This window comes from Hibiscus syriacus, unplaced genomic scaffold (assembly GCF_006381635.1).
Source record: "Hibiscus syriacus cultivar Baekdansim isolate YM2019G1 unplaced genomic scaffold, ASM638163v2 tig00000003_pilon, whole genome shotgun sequence".
Lineage (NCBI taxonomy): Eukaryota > Viridiplantae > Streptophyta > Magnoliopsida > Malvales > Malvaceae > Hibiscus > Hibiscus syriacus.
The window spans coordinates 68,682-81,574 of record NW_024061753.1 but is presented as its reverse complement, the minus strand read 5'-3'; the positions used below and the strand labels follow the sequence as shown (position 1 = coordinate 81,574).

The following is a 12,893-nucleotide window of genomic DNA, read 5'->3' as shown; positions in this document are numbered from 1 at the left end:
CAATCAAAGTGGACAAGTGAAGACATCAATCTAGCCTAACTCAATCCTAAAACCACGCACATCCTCTTTTATGCTATTGTCTTGGACAAATATAGTAGAGTATCTTCATGCTTTAATGCTAAGGAGATTTGGGACAAGTTAGAGGTGACATGATAACTCTCCAAAAGAGTTATTATTTAAGGCCTTTTTACTTAGGTTTCTTTCTGTACTTCAACATTTTAGGATCATATTTAGAAAGTTTATAGTTAATTTTGCATTACATGCATTACTGGAAGTAATTTGTAATTATTGGAATAATTATGATATTTTGATATGATATTGTTACCCTGATACTATGACGTTATCTGATACTACAGTTGTTGTGCGATGATATGATGTATGAATACTGGGAAATTTTTGTAGCAATTGATGCACTCATAGAAATCTTTAGACCGAAAAAATATAAAGAACCTTGTTATGGAAAGAATTAAAAAGTAGAAAGGAGTATTAATGAAGAAGGGGTCTCAATTTAATGTGGGCCTAAACTCTAATTTTTAGGAATTTTAATTATTATATGAAGAAGGTGGTAGCAACTAAGAAATAAGAGCTTTCTAGGGTTTTATCTTATTTTTTTCTTTTCTCCACCGTCAACCATGGTTGCTTATACAACTTTAGGGAAGAGCAATAGTTGAACGTGAAGTAAAAGTCACTACACTGAGAGGATGATGGCTAATGATTGGCGAGGAAAATTATGAAACGAATCTAAGAGGGGGATTTATTTTTGTTTAGTTGAAATACTCTTTAATTTGTTTAGTTGAAATTCTTATATTTTTAAATGTATTTTATGTATTTTATGAATTTCATGTTTATTAATTTTGTCCCTTAATTCGATTGGTGTTTTCCCAGTTTTATTAAGGCTTTTAGTATAGAGATATATGATTTGCCCAATCCATTGTATTGAGAGGTGAGTGGCATTGTGTGAGTACTGGATCAAGTGGTGAGTCTCATTGTTGAGGCAACAGTGATTGTGATAGTAATGTTTCAGTGTAGAGAGATCTAGTTGACTTATTATCGTAACATACTTAGTAAATTTGCATAAGTGGGTATTGAGATATAACACTGTTGTGAGTTCCTGGATGGAGCCATCGAGAGAGGAAAACCTACTTAGTTAATGTTTGGATACATCAATCTTATTTTTGTGACATCGTTAATTGCATGAATGAGTTTAACTTTCCCATAATCTTTTGCTTGAGTTGACCAACTGCTTTCATTGTCACTACTACAATTCCCTTCACCCCTTCATATTTTATTCTCATATTTATTTTACTTTTATATTTTTATTGTTTTGTTCGCAAAATCAGCTAAATAATTTTAATGATTTGAAAATTCTTTAAGTAATACTAGTTTATATGGATATGATACTCGATGCATTAATTTGTATCCACTTTATTACTAGATACGATAGTGTATGCTTGCATTGAATGCTATTATTACATTATTCAAAGCATCAAGTTTTAATATTTCTTTTGTAGGTAGATTTTAACATGTTATTTTGAAGCATAACTCAAAGCAATAACTAATGAAGGGAGATTAACATCAATAGGAGAAATTAGGACATAATGTTGGATTGATTCCTCCTTTGCAAAATATTTCGATGCTACAAGCTTACCATAAAACTGATGAAAGAAATAGGCCAATCCAAGAACATATTATACCCATACTGGATAATTTAAACCCTAGGATTGTTCGTCATGTCATCCATGCTTCCCATTTCAAATTAAAGCTGGCAATGTTCCAAATGTTGCGATGAATGGGGAAATATAGTGGGATACACATTGAGTAACGTCGAGCACAGATGAGAGTATTTATAGAAATTTGTGATTCATTCATATAACAAGGAGTTCCCAAAGAATCTTTGAAGTTAAAACTCTTTGCATACTCACTTCGCGGCAAAACCAAGGCATGGTTTAACTCATTGCCACTAAGAGCTATAACATTATAGAACGAACTTGCACAAAATTTCTTTCTTCGATTTAACCCTCCCAAATTGAATACTAGATTAAGGAATGACATTGCATCTTTTCAAGTAATTGGATGATGAAAACTTGTAAGAAGCATGGAAGAGGTTCAAAGATTTACTGTGAAAATTCTCGATTCATGGTTTCCAACATTAGATGCAAATGGGGGTATTATATAATGGGTTGAACATGCAAACAATGATGGTTGTATACACATCTGCTAATGGAGCATTACTAGAGAAGTCATATAATGAAGCCTACGACATACTTAAGAGGATCTCCAACAATGACCACTAATATCCTAACACAAGGATAATATCAGAAAGACTCGTTGCTTGACAATAGACAACGATGCTCTGAACACACTGACCACACAAGTGATAGAATTGACTGAAATGATGAAAAATATGCAAAAACCTAGAGGTATGTCTGAAGTCAAATCAACATCCACTATTACTTGTGTTTATTGTGGTGCTAATCATAATTTTGAGGAATGTTCACAAAACACTTGTGTATATATGTTTTAAAATATATGTTTATAGCATATGTATATATTTTTATATTATATTATCGTAGGTTATGCTATAATATTATATAAAATAAACATATGTATATGTATATTTTAAGTATAGTATAGTTTAAAAAATATATTATATATATAATATAGTATAGTTTTAAAATCAGATATTATATATATATATATATATTATACTTTAATATAAGGGTAAATTACACCATTCCTCACTGAATTTTACTTTCTCTCTTATTTTCCTCACCCAACTTTCAATTTGCTCGTTGAACTTTACATATTGAATCATTTTGCTCACTATGTCGTTAATTATTTAACTGTGCTGGCACAGACATCAAAAATATTTCGTTTTCAAAAACTCAACTATACTTCATAACGAAGTAGTTTCAGTGAGTAAAATAGGAGAGAAAGTAAAGTTCAGTGACTAATGGTATAATTTATCCTTTTTCCTTATCTTCTTAGTTTTTTCTCCGTCAGCCACCATGTCTTTTTTATTTTGATCATTGTTACCTGTCGTAGAAGGTGCTCATTTGGTCCCAAATTTCATGGGTCGGTTCATCCCGACCCCCTGAGTCTGAATCTAGTGGTTATTTCATCGGAAAATGTCTCGAAACACATGAATCTGGACTAAAACATTTTGGTTTCCTCACTTTTAATTTCAAATTCGCGGACTTTGGAGCAAGTTTCGACAAAATGGAGGTCGGATTCAGACTCAAGGTGTCAAAGAGAAGCGACCCATGAAATTTGGGACGAAACGGACACCATCTACTGCAGGCGACAGTGGTCGGAATAAAAATGACATGGTGGAGCAAGTTCAGGCGGTGGAATTCGTCCACCTTCTATTTTTATTTTATTTTTAATTATTTTTTATTAAATAATAATTTTAAAAATACCTCATCATCAGCTGTTAGAGAGAAAACGATCAAGTGATAAAAATGATTTGATTGTAAAGTTCAGTGAGAAAATTGATCAAATTGAAAGTTTGGTGAGGAAAATAGGAGAGAGAGTATAGTTCAGTGAGGAACGATGTGATTTACCCTTAAAATAATATAGATTTAAAATATAATAAATATTATATAATTTTCGAATATATATATAGTCTATTTATATACTTTATTTTTAATTGTATATATATATATATATATATATATATATTACATATTATTATTTCATTTTATTTGTTTTATAAATAAATTTACTTATTATTTAAGGTCCTGGAAAAGGTCACAGTCCAAGTCCCGATTGTAATACCCCGAAACTTGGTTTAGTAGTTTGGATCAACTCGAGACCTTTAAGTCAAATCAATTAGACCTCCCAAGATAGTTGGACCAAGTTATATAGGTGTTGGGCCTGAGGTAGGCCCAAGAGTTAAAACTAAGAGATTGTTTTAAAGTGAGTTAATATGTGAAGGACCTAAAGTGTAGTTTATCCATTTAGTTGAAGCTGAAAACTTTCCCCCTCTTTTTATATCATTTCACATAACCAAACTCCCCATAATATCTCACCCACTATTCTTCTTCTTCTTCTTCCTTCCATTAGTTTGCATTTATTCTTTCTTTCAAGAGCCATGTTTCAAGAATCTTATATTTGTTTAGCCAAGATAAGAATGTTTCTCTCCATCCTTCAAGATTTGTTTCAAGCTCCATTTCGTGATTTTTAGAATTTGTTTTCAAAATGGGTTTTCAGGAGTTTGAAAGGAACCTAGAGATTTAAGCTTGTTTTGAGTAATATTAAGTAGTATAGAGTGTTAATTTAGTTTCCAAGAAAAAGACAAGTTATTAACCCCTAGTTTAGTTTTGATTAGCCAATAAGGTGGGTAATGTTCTAAAGCAAATGATAAAGGTAAGGTGACTCCTATTTAAGTTGAAGGAGATTTTCGCAACCAAGGATGCCAGGTAACACACTATCAACTCTTTCATACTCCTAGTGATCATTAGAAATGAGTTGTAGCTTGAGAGTAAGTTATGAATCTTAGTGTTATATGTTAATGGTAGATTATATTATTTATGTTATAACAATGATATAAAACCTTATTTATGCTCCTTGTAATCACATATGACTTTAAAGAATGTTTGGGGACCTCACTAGGGTATTTAGGATTAAAATATAGCATTTTCCTATGTGTTTTATGACTTCTGTAGGTAGAGTACCAATACTATAGGGATAATATCATTACTTGTTCTTCATTTTAGGCAAATTCATGAGTTTCTGGATAAGAGTATCGATACTCTTTCAAGTGTATCGAAACTTTGGGTTATAGTTTTAAAGCTCCCAGAAAGTTTCAAAACTAGACATAACAGAATGTTTAAAAGTTTCAGTACTTATATAAAGTATCCATATTTTTGTAGGAGTATCGATATTCTTAGGCTAGTATCGATACTTTCAATTTATTTTGGCTAAAACATTGTCCGAGAGGCCCTAGACCCATAATATGACCATAAATGGGATCGAATAGTTATAAAACACTAAAATAAGTTCTATAAAAGGTGTTTAAAGTTGGGTTAAAATAGATGAAATAGTTGTAGGGGTATCGATACCTTAGGTAGGGTATCGATACTACAGAGAGGGTATTGATACTGTAAGGCCAATATCAATCAGCTTTAAAGCACGAGTAAGTGTAGAGGAAAGTGAGGGTATCGATATTGTAAGGCCAATATCAATACCAAGGTTGAGAAATGGACTTTAAGTTAAGAGAAAGTATAGAGGTAAGTGAGGTTTCCCAAAAGCTTGTAATTTCTTCCATATAAGACTACAAGTGAGAACATTTGTTAATGTTTAATTCAAATGTAGAAATGAGAATAAAGTAGGGTGAAATAAGACTAGTCTTGTTTGAATGCTCGGGAAAACGACCAGGACTCCCAAGTTAATATAGAAAAGATAGCAGAGTCAAAATTATATATTCAGTCTATATATCCTTAGTGAGTGTGCAAGGCACTATAAGTTCACTAGTTTGGGTGCAAGGTCTGACACTCAAGGAGTGGGCTAGTCGAGAGTGTAGTGTCTGATACAGAGATTCTAGGGGTCACATTCTTGATAGAATAGAGGGGTGTGTGATCTTTAAGATACAAAACCATCAGCCACACCATGATGTCTACCATAGAGTAGAGAGTGAGTATATGAGTATATTCACTAAAGAAGAGAATAAAAGAACATATTAGTAAACCAAATAGCAGTACACCATAAAGCAATAGACTTGATAGATTGAGCATTTCAGTGATGAACTTTTAGTATGTTTTAGTTATTAGTGTGGCGTTGAGTTAGTTAGCTCAGCCTTCGGATTATTTTTCATAGGCAAGTCAGTAGATCGAGCGTTCGAGGAGTAATAGAGAAAAAGACCAAGTTCCAGACCTAGTGCAGATTCAGAGTACATCTCAACATTTTAATGGGCATGTATATTTATAAACATTATTGTCCAGTTGAGTCGTAAGTTTAGTGTATTAGTGGTATATATTATTTTTGAGATGTAAATATTTTATTTTGGAGCTCCATAGTACAAATGCTTTTATTTTTTTTATTTTATTTTAAGGTTAGTTTTTATTCAAATGGTTGTTTTAAAGTTAAAGAAATTAAGAAAAAGTTGGTCAGCCACTCTGGTGGTTTAGTGTGGCATCCTACATCGGTCGACTGTGTGTCGTATTGGTCTAGGGTGTATCACCGATTTGGTCCAGTCAAGGTCCAAGAAGAAGTCCAATTCCAGTCGAGTTAAAGGCCAGACAGGGGAAAACGATCAAGACCTAGTATATTAAAGTTTTATATCATAATTTCAACTCTATATAGTCTTCAACCGTAGGATTGTGGAATGATCAACGGTTAGGATTCAAAGAAAAGTATATTTTGTAAACCCTAAACATTTTATCTCACATCACCAATGATGTTAACCTTTAGATCAACACAATATCAAGGGATTAGATCAGTCTATATTCGGGTTTTCTTAACCCTGAAGTGAAGTTTTCATCACACAACAAGAACCATTGGACATGAACAAATAAAATGGTCTAAAATCATCTAGAAGGATTGAGAAATAACCCTAAAACCTAGTAACCATAAACACCATCATCAGGGTTCCAGATTCCCTTAGTCTCCACTAAGGGCCTCGCAATGAGAAAACATGTACTAGGTCTCTAACCTCAATATCATCCTACAATGCATCATCATATAGCACACAATGATAGTACACAATATCAAAAAGACGTCGCGTACCATAATACAACAACAAGTAAGCATCATGGTGTAACTTAGGGTCACATATCATCACGAAACTCTCACCCATATTTGCTTACTAGAAATACATTTGCTGAGATATTGATAACATAGAATCAACATTTCCTAGTTACCTCTGGTCAGGTCTGGGTCACATAGCATCGACACCTCACAAGTATCTTAGGCTAGGTATGGGTCACATTACGTTAGCACCTTGCCAGACTAGTCTAATCCTTTAAAGTACTTGGAACATGTTTGGGTCACTTAGTATCAATACGAAGTTCAACTAGTGAATAAAGTGCTCTTGCACTCACTTGGATATATCTGGACATTCTATACACACAAGACGATTGTAATACTACTAAAGTAACTCAGGTGTCCTAGTTGTGCGTCACACAAAGGTTAGTCTTATATAATCTTACCTCATATGATTATTATGGTTATCACTTATGTAACATTATTAACAAGTGGTTATCTTTTCATTATTATCTATTACAACTCAAGTAGGTAGGATCTCTCTCTCACTTACTAGTATTTCATTTATTCTCTCTCCAAGAACGTTATATAAGAATTGATAGTTACTTTAGTTTTTATGCCCTTATGGTGATTCATGTTCATTGATACCCTCTTGGTATACTACTACTAGTCCAACACTCAATTCGGGGACTAATGTATTGACAACGACAACATAGTCGCTCTCGTCACAATTCTCACCATTTCGCCCTCGAACCGGTAAGGCAACTCATGCATATTTGATTTATAGGAACCCACGTACCACTCACCTTCTAGTATCATTCTAGTCACATCATTTATCGTCTCACCCGTTGGTATATCTTTTGGAATGATTCTTTGTTCACAATTACTTAATACGTGTTCGGTTGTAACTGACTCCTATGAGTGGTTTATAGGCCCCTTTGGCTATTTATAGCCCTCACGGACTAAGCTCTACCATTACAATTCATCCTCTACTCTTACGGGCCTTATGGAGGTCAAAACTATCCATTCAAAACAAGTAGTATATATATTATACTTGTAGTATCGATACCCTAGGGTCAAGTATCGATACCCCTATGAGTATCGGTACCAAGAATGGGTTTGATGTCCCGAAAAATAGCCCAGTATCGATACCAGACACTCTCAGTATCGATACTATAGGAGCAATATCAATACTCTCCTCTGTAGTATCGATACTCCCATCTAAAAACCCTAAAATTCATCCTAATTCATCCAATATCAATATTGTTTATCCTAGTATCAATACTTGAGCCTAGAAATGTTTTATTTAGGCTCAGAGAACACTTAAGAATCCTCTCAAATACCCTAGTTAAGTTCCAAATCAACTTATAAGGCTTAAGGGGTTTATTTAGGGTCATTTAGAGCTATAAAAGCATAAACTTTACACTAAAAACGTCATCTACAACAAGATTCAAGTAAAACCCCAACTATGTTCAAATACCCAAATCCGCAACAAAGAATCATGTTTAGGAGTTTCATAACACAACAAAGGATTAGAAATACGTTATCTTAGCTTAGGAATCCAAAATAAAGTTTATTTCTTCAACAACTCTGATCTTTTTCTTCTCCATTTGCATTTGAACACTCTAGACCCATTTTCTCTTGCAAAATAAGAAACTTGAGGCTTGAATCTTTAAAAAAATGTTGATGGAAGGATTATGGACGAATTTTAAGTATGAGAAAGGCTCAGGAACTTACCTTTGGGCTATAGACTTAGAGAGGAAGAATGATGAAATGAGGACTAAGAGAAAATGAAGGAAGAATAATATGAAGAAAGAGATATAAAAGTCTTCATCTTTTAAAAAGGGTGAAAATGTATATTTAGTCATCACACATCTTTCCACTATAAAAAATATCATTTTTTATGACTAATTAGGCCCAATTCAAACTCAATTAAGCTCAACGACTTAATTTATGAAATTCATTGGGTTCACAAGTCTCTCGGGTAAACCCAAAACTACTAACCCAAAAATTAGGGTGTTATATAAATGGGGAAAGGAATGGTTCGGGTAGTTTAGAATTAGGTTATGATTGAACCAACCACTATGCATGGTGGTCAAAGAGAGGAAATACGCCAACTTATGTTGGGCTAGAATGGGTCTCGTTCAGAGGTTAAAAGGAGGAAGGAAAATAGAGAGAGCAATTGACTTTTTTGGGTTTATCCGGATGGAATATGAGGTGGCCAGAGTCGAGACAACCACCGACTAGCGGTGGCTGAATCTTTTCTTCGAGTGAGAAGAAAATAAGTGGGAGGTATAGAAAGATTTTTTAGGGGTTTGAGAAAAGAATGAATAAAAACAAAACACATGTGGGTTATATCTTACGGTTTTATGGTCTAATTATTCTTAAGCCATTGCATGTTTACTATATTTTTACAAAATGGTCTCTGATCTAGTTTTTTTTATTTTTTGTTTCGAAATTGGTGTCTAATTGAGTTATTTTCCCTTTTTGTTTTATTAACAATTGATGAAGTTAAAATTGGATAATTGCGTTATAGACAACCTAGGTTTAGCACATTTTTACATTTAGGTCCTCGGTCATTTTTTATTTTATTTAGAATATAGAGCACTAATTGCGTAATTTTACATTTTTGTGTTATTGGTTAATTAAGCTTGTAAAAAATGGAATTTTTTTGAAGCCATTCAACTTTAAACGTGTGTTTGCATTTTAGTCCTCGATTGTATTTTTTTTTATTTTTTAATTTCAACATTATGTTTACATTTATTTTCATTTTAATTATTTTTTGTTTATATGACTAATTTGATTCGAGTTAATTCTAATTTATCACATTTTTAGTTTAGGCCTATTAATACCATTATATCTAATTTTTATTTAGCTTCGATTTGTAATCAAATTTTAGGTTTAGATTTTAATTGTAGTTTTTCTTAGAAGTCTTAATTTTTAAATTAAGTTCAACTTTAAACTTTTAAAATCAAATTGAATTTAACAATACTCAAAGTCATCCCAATATATTTACCGCCATGATTATGATATCCATCATTTCAATTTCCAATCATAAAATTTGTACTTTTTTATATAAAATTATTTTTATATTACTTTTTATAATATCCAACAATTTTCAACTTGGCTAGCATTCCTCTACTAATTATTCAACACTTTTATTTTCCTTACACCAAAACTTCATAGATAAGTGTTGACGTTAAAAAAAATGGAGTTCATCTACACGTTTGAGGACAATGAGATGACGTTAACTCACAGTCCGGCGAACAGCAAGCCATGATTTCTTTGTCAGCAAGCTCGTGCAACACTAACAAGAGGCTATTCTCATCCTTGTGTTGAACCACGTCCAGGATCTTCTCGAACAACGCGACCTCACAAGGTATCTTCAACACTCCTTCCTGTTGAAACCCGAACTCCTCCTCCGCTCGCCGGAGCAGAATCCGGAACGCTTCATGCCCCAGATACTCCGTCGGGATTATGAATCGCTTCAGCTCTTTCCCCACGCAAACCGCCAAGAACCCTTTGGGGATACCCTCCGAATTCACGTCGGAGAAAGATAGTGTTCTCTTGAGGAACTTGATACTCCTACTGCCGCCGCCGCTTGTGGTGGCAGTGCTGGAGTTGGTGCTGCTACTGGTGTTCTTTGGTGCATTTGCTACGTTTTTCCACTTCTTGAGGATCTGTTGGAGCCTCACTATCTGCCTGATCTTGTTAGACTTTTTGGACTCCATTTGGACCTGTTAAATTTGCTTCTTCTTCGTGGGAATGAATTATTTAGAATCAAAGGTGGTATTATATAGACTAGTTTTGTGTAATATAAACATTCATTAATGATTAATGTGAAGTGATATAATAAATGTGTAGATTTTAAATGCATGCGTCGAAGTTAGCGAAGACGTCGGTTATTGGTCAACTGCTGCCTGCCTCATGATTCATCATAACTTTTGCTTTCTTTTATTACCATGCTCACTACTTTTACATGCTGATACATTTTCACCTATATCTTTATTTACAAGCCTTCAGGTTCCTTCACCCTATTATGGGGTTTTGGTTAGTTGAAAATATCATTACTAAAGGAAATAATATTTTTTTTGAAATTAAATATAATTCTTAAAAAATTTATTACTACATAATATTTTTTCTTAATAGTAATATTTTTTTATTAAAATGATAAGAATGCCATTATTTTTAAATTTTTAAGTATTAGATAATTCTCATCACTTTAAACAATAATATCCCTGAATTAATGAATTCTTTTTTATAATGAGCATTCTCAATTCTTTTTTTATTTTATTCAAAATAATAAACATAATAATAATATACAAAGAGTTTAATTTAATAAAATATTAATAAATTTGAGTATTTAAATTATTTTATATTTTTAATATTCAATATATTAATTATTTTTAATTTATGAGGTGAAAAATAAATATTATTGTAAAAATATAATTATTATTTTAGTTATTAAAAATAAAGTTTATACATTGAAAAATAATATCTTTAACCACTCGAGACCATAATATTATTATTTTTATATTATATAAAAAATATAACACTTATAAAAATTATTTAAAAATATAAGTTTAATATACTAATTGTATACTAAATTTATTTTTGTCAAAAGTTAGATAGTATAACGATTAAAATATTTATATGAATTTTTATTCAAATATTTATAATTTAATATTAAAGTTTAACTTTATAATATATATATATATATATATATATATATATATATATATATATATATATATATATATATATCACAATGATAATTTGTAAATACGCATTCAAGTAATCTTATTTTTTTCCAACCAAACACTATAATTTTACATTCATATGCTAAATAAACCAAACAAAGTAATGCATCATTTACATATTAATGTTAAATTCCTGTAATATCATTCGATTTCAATTTCATTTTTTTTAGAAAAACCAAATAGTACAGTTCAATTCATCGTTGATAAAAACAAATCGAATTGAATTAAACACACTCCTAATTAGGGTTTAGTTAATTTTTAGCTCCTTGATTTAATAATTTGTTCATTTTAATACCTAATATTTTTTGTCACAGTTAGTCTTGAAATTTTAAAAATATATCTTAATTTTTAAGTTTAAATTTCAAATCATTTCGATGATGTGATATTCTCATATTATTTCACACCATAACATGAAATTTTTAAATATATTTCTTTTTTTGGCTACTGATGTCACATAGTGAAATAACTAAAAGTTCAAAGGTAACTAAGTTTTGGAATTAATGTGGATAAAAGAATTCAGTACTGAAATGAATTAAATTGTAAATTCAGAGCCAAATATTTACATTTATCCCCATCCATTCAATACAAGTTTAGGAAAATGTAATTGGAGATTGTTTGTCATAATTATATACCAATCACATGCAAAAGGGTGTAATTATTGCAAGTGGGGTCCAACTGCTCTTCAACAGTCAAAATCGTAAGCAAAGCATCTGCCCCCCACTATTTAATTCCCACTTTCATCTTGGTTTGTGTATTACGTGTCTATTTAATGTTATTAATTGCTGGTTTTCAGCTTATTTAGATCTCTTTATTGTATTTTGGAATTTTGGGGTTTTCTCACAACAGAGTGACAGATGTAAAATAAAATCATATCAGAGCTTATTTCAATTTGTTCTATAGCTATTTAATATTCGATATATCTAATTTATATTTATTAAATTATGTTCATTTTATAAATCAAAATTTATTACAGTAGATTCATGCAACTATTTTTTACAGCATCACCGATATTTGAGTTTTTTTATTAGCCTAGGAGTATTATTTATATATATTTTTAATTATTTTAATCTATTGATAATGTATACATTCTTTATAAACGCTATTACTCAAATACAATATCTTTAAGAAGATTAACATTTTTTATAACCAAAATCACTTGATAAATTTACCAAAATCTGAGCTTAAATTGATTTCATTTATTATGTTAAATATAATTATTATTTTAATCAATTCATACTACTGTTCTTAAAATATAATAGCTAATGATATTTAAGTTTAAAACTTTACTATATACAACCCTTCTTTATTTATATATATATATATATATATATATATATATCTTTTATTGATAGTTTTATGTTTAGAGATTTATTGATAATTTTATGCTCGGAGAATAATTTTTTAAAATTTTAGAAGGAGACAAACATATAA

The 12,893-nt window shown here is 31.1% G+C and overlaps 1 protein-coding gene and 1 non-coding gene across 2 annotated transcripts; both read right to left on the bottom strand.

Annotated features, from left to right (window-relative positions):
• Positions 1–2,035: 2,035 nt before the first annotated feature.
• LOC120115271 lies at positions 2,036–2,143 on the bottom strand. The gene has a single exon (XR_005515468.1). It is a non-coding gene; the product is annotated as a small nucleolar RNA R71 (small nucleolar RNA).
• Positions 2,144–9,917: 7,774 nt separating this feature from the next.
• LOC120218179 (auxin-responsive protein SAUR72-like) lies at positions 9,918–10,433 on the bottom strand. The gene has a single exon (XM_039215179.1). The coding sequence runs from the start codon at positions 10,431–10,433 to the stop codon at positions 9,918–9,920; it is 516 nt and encodes a 171-aa protein (XP_039071110.1).
• Between the last annotated feature and the right edge of the window lie 2,460 nt (positions 10,434–12,893).

What these genes read in the sequence shown, in the direction of transcription:
- LOC120218179 (XM_039215179.1), bottom strand. Translation starts at nt 10,433, where the DNA reads ATGGAGTCCAAAAAGTCTAACAAGATCAGGCAGATAGTGAGGCTCCAA.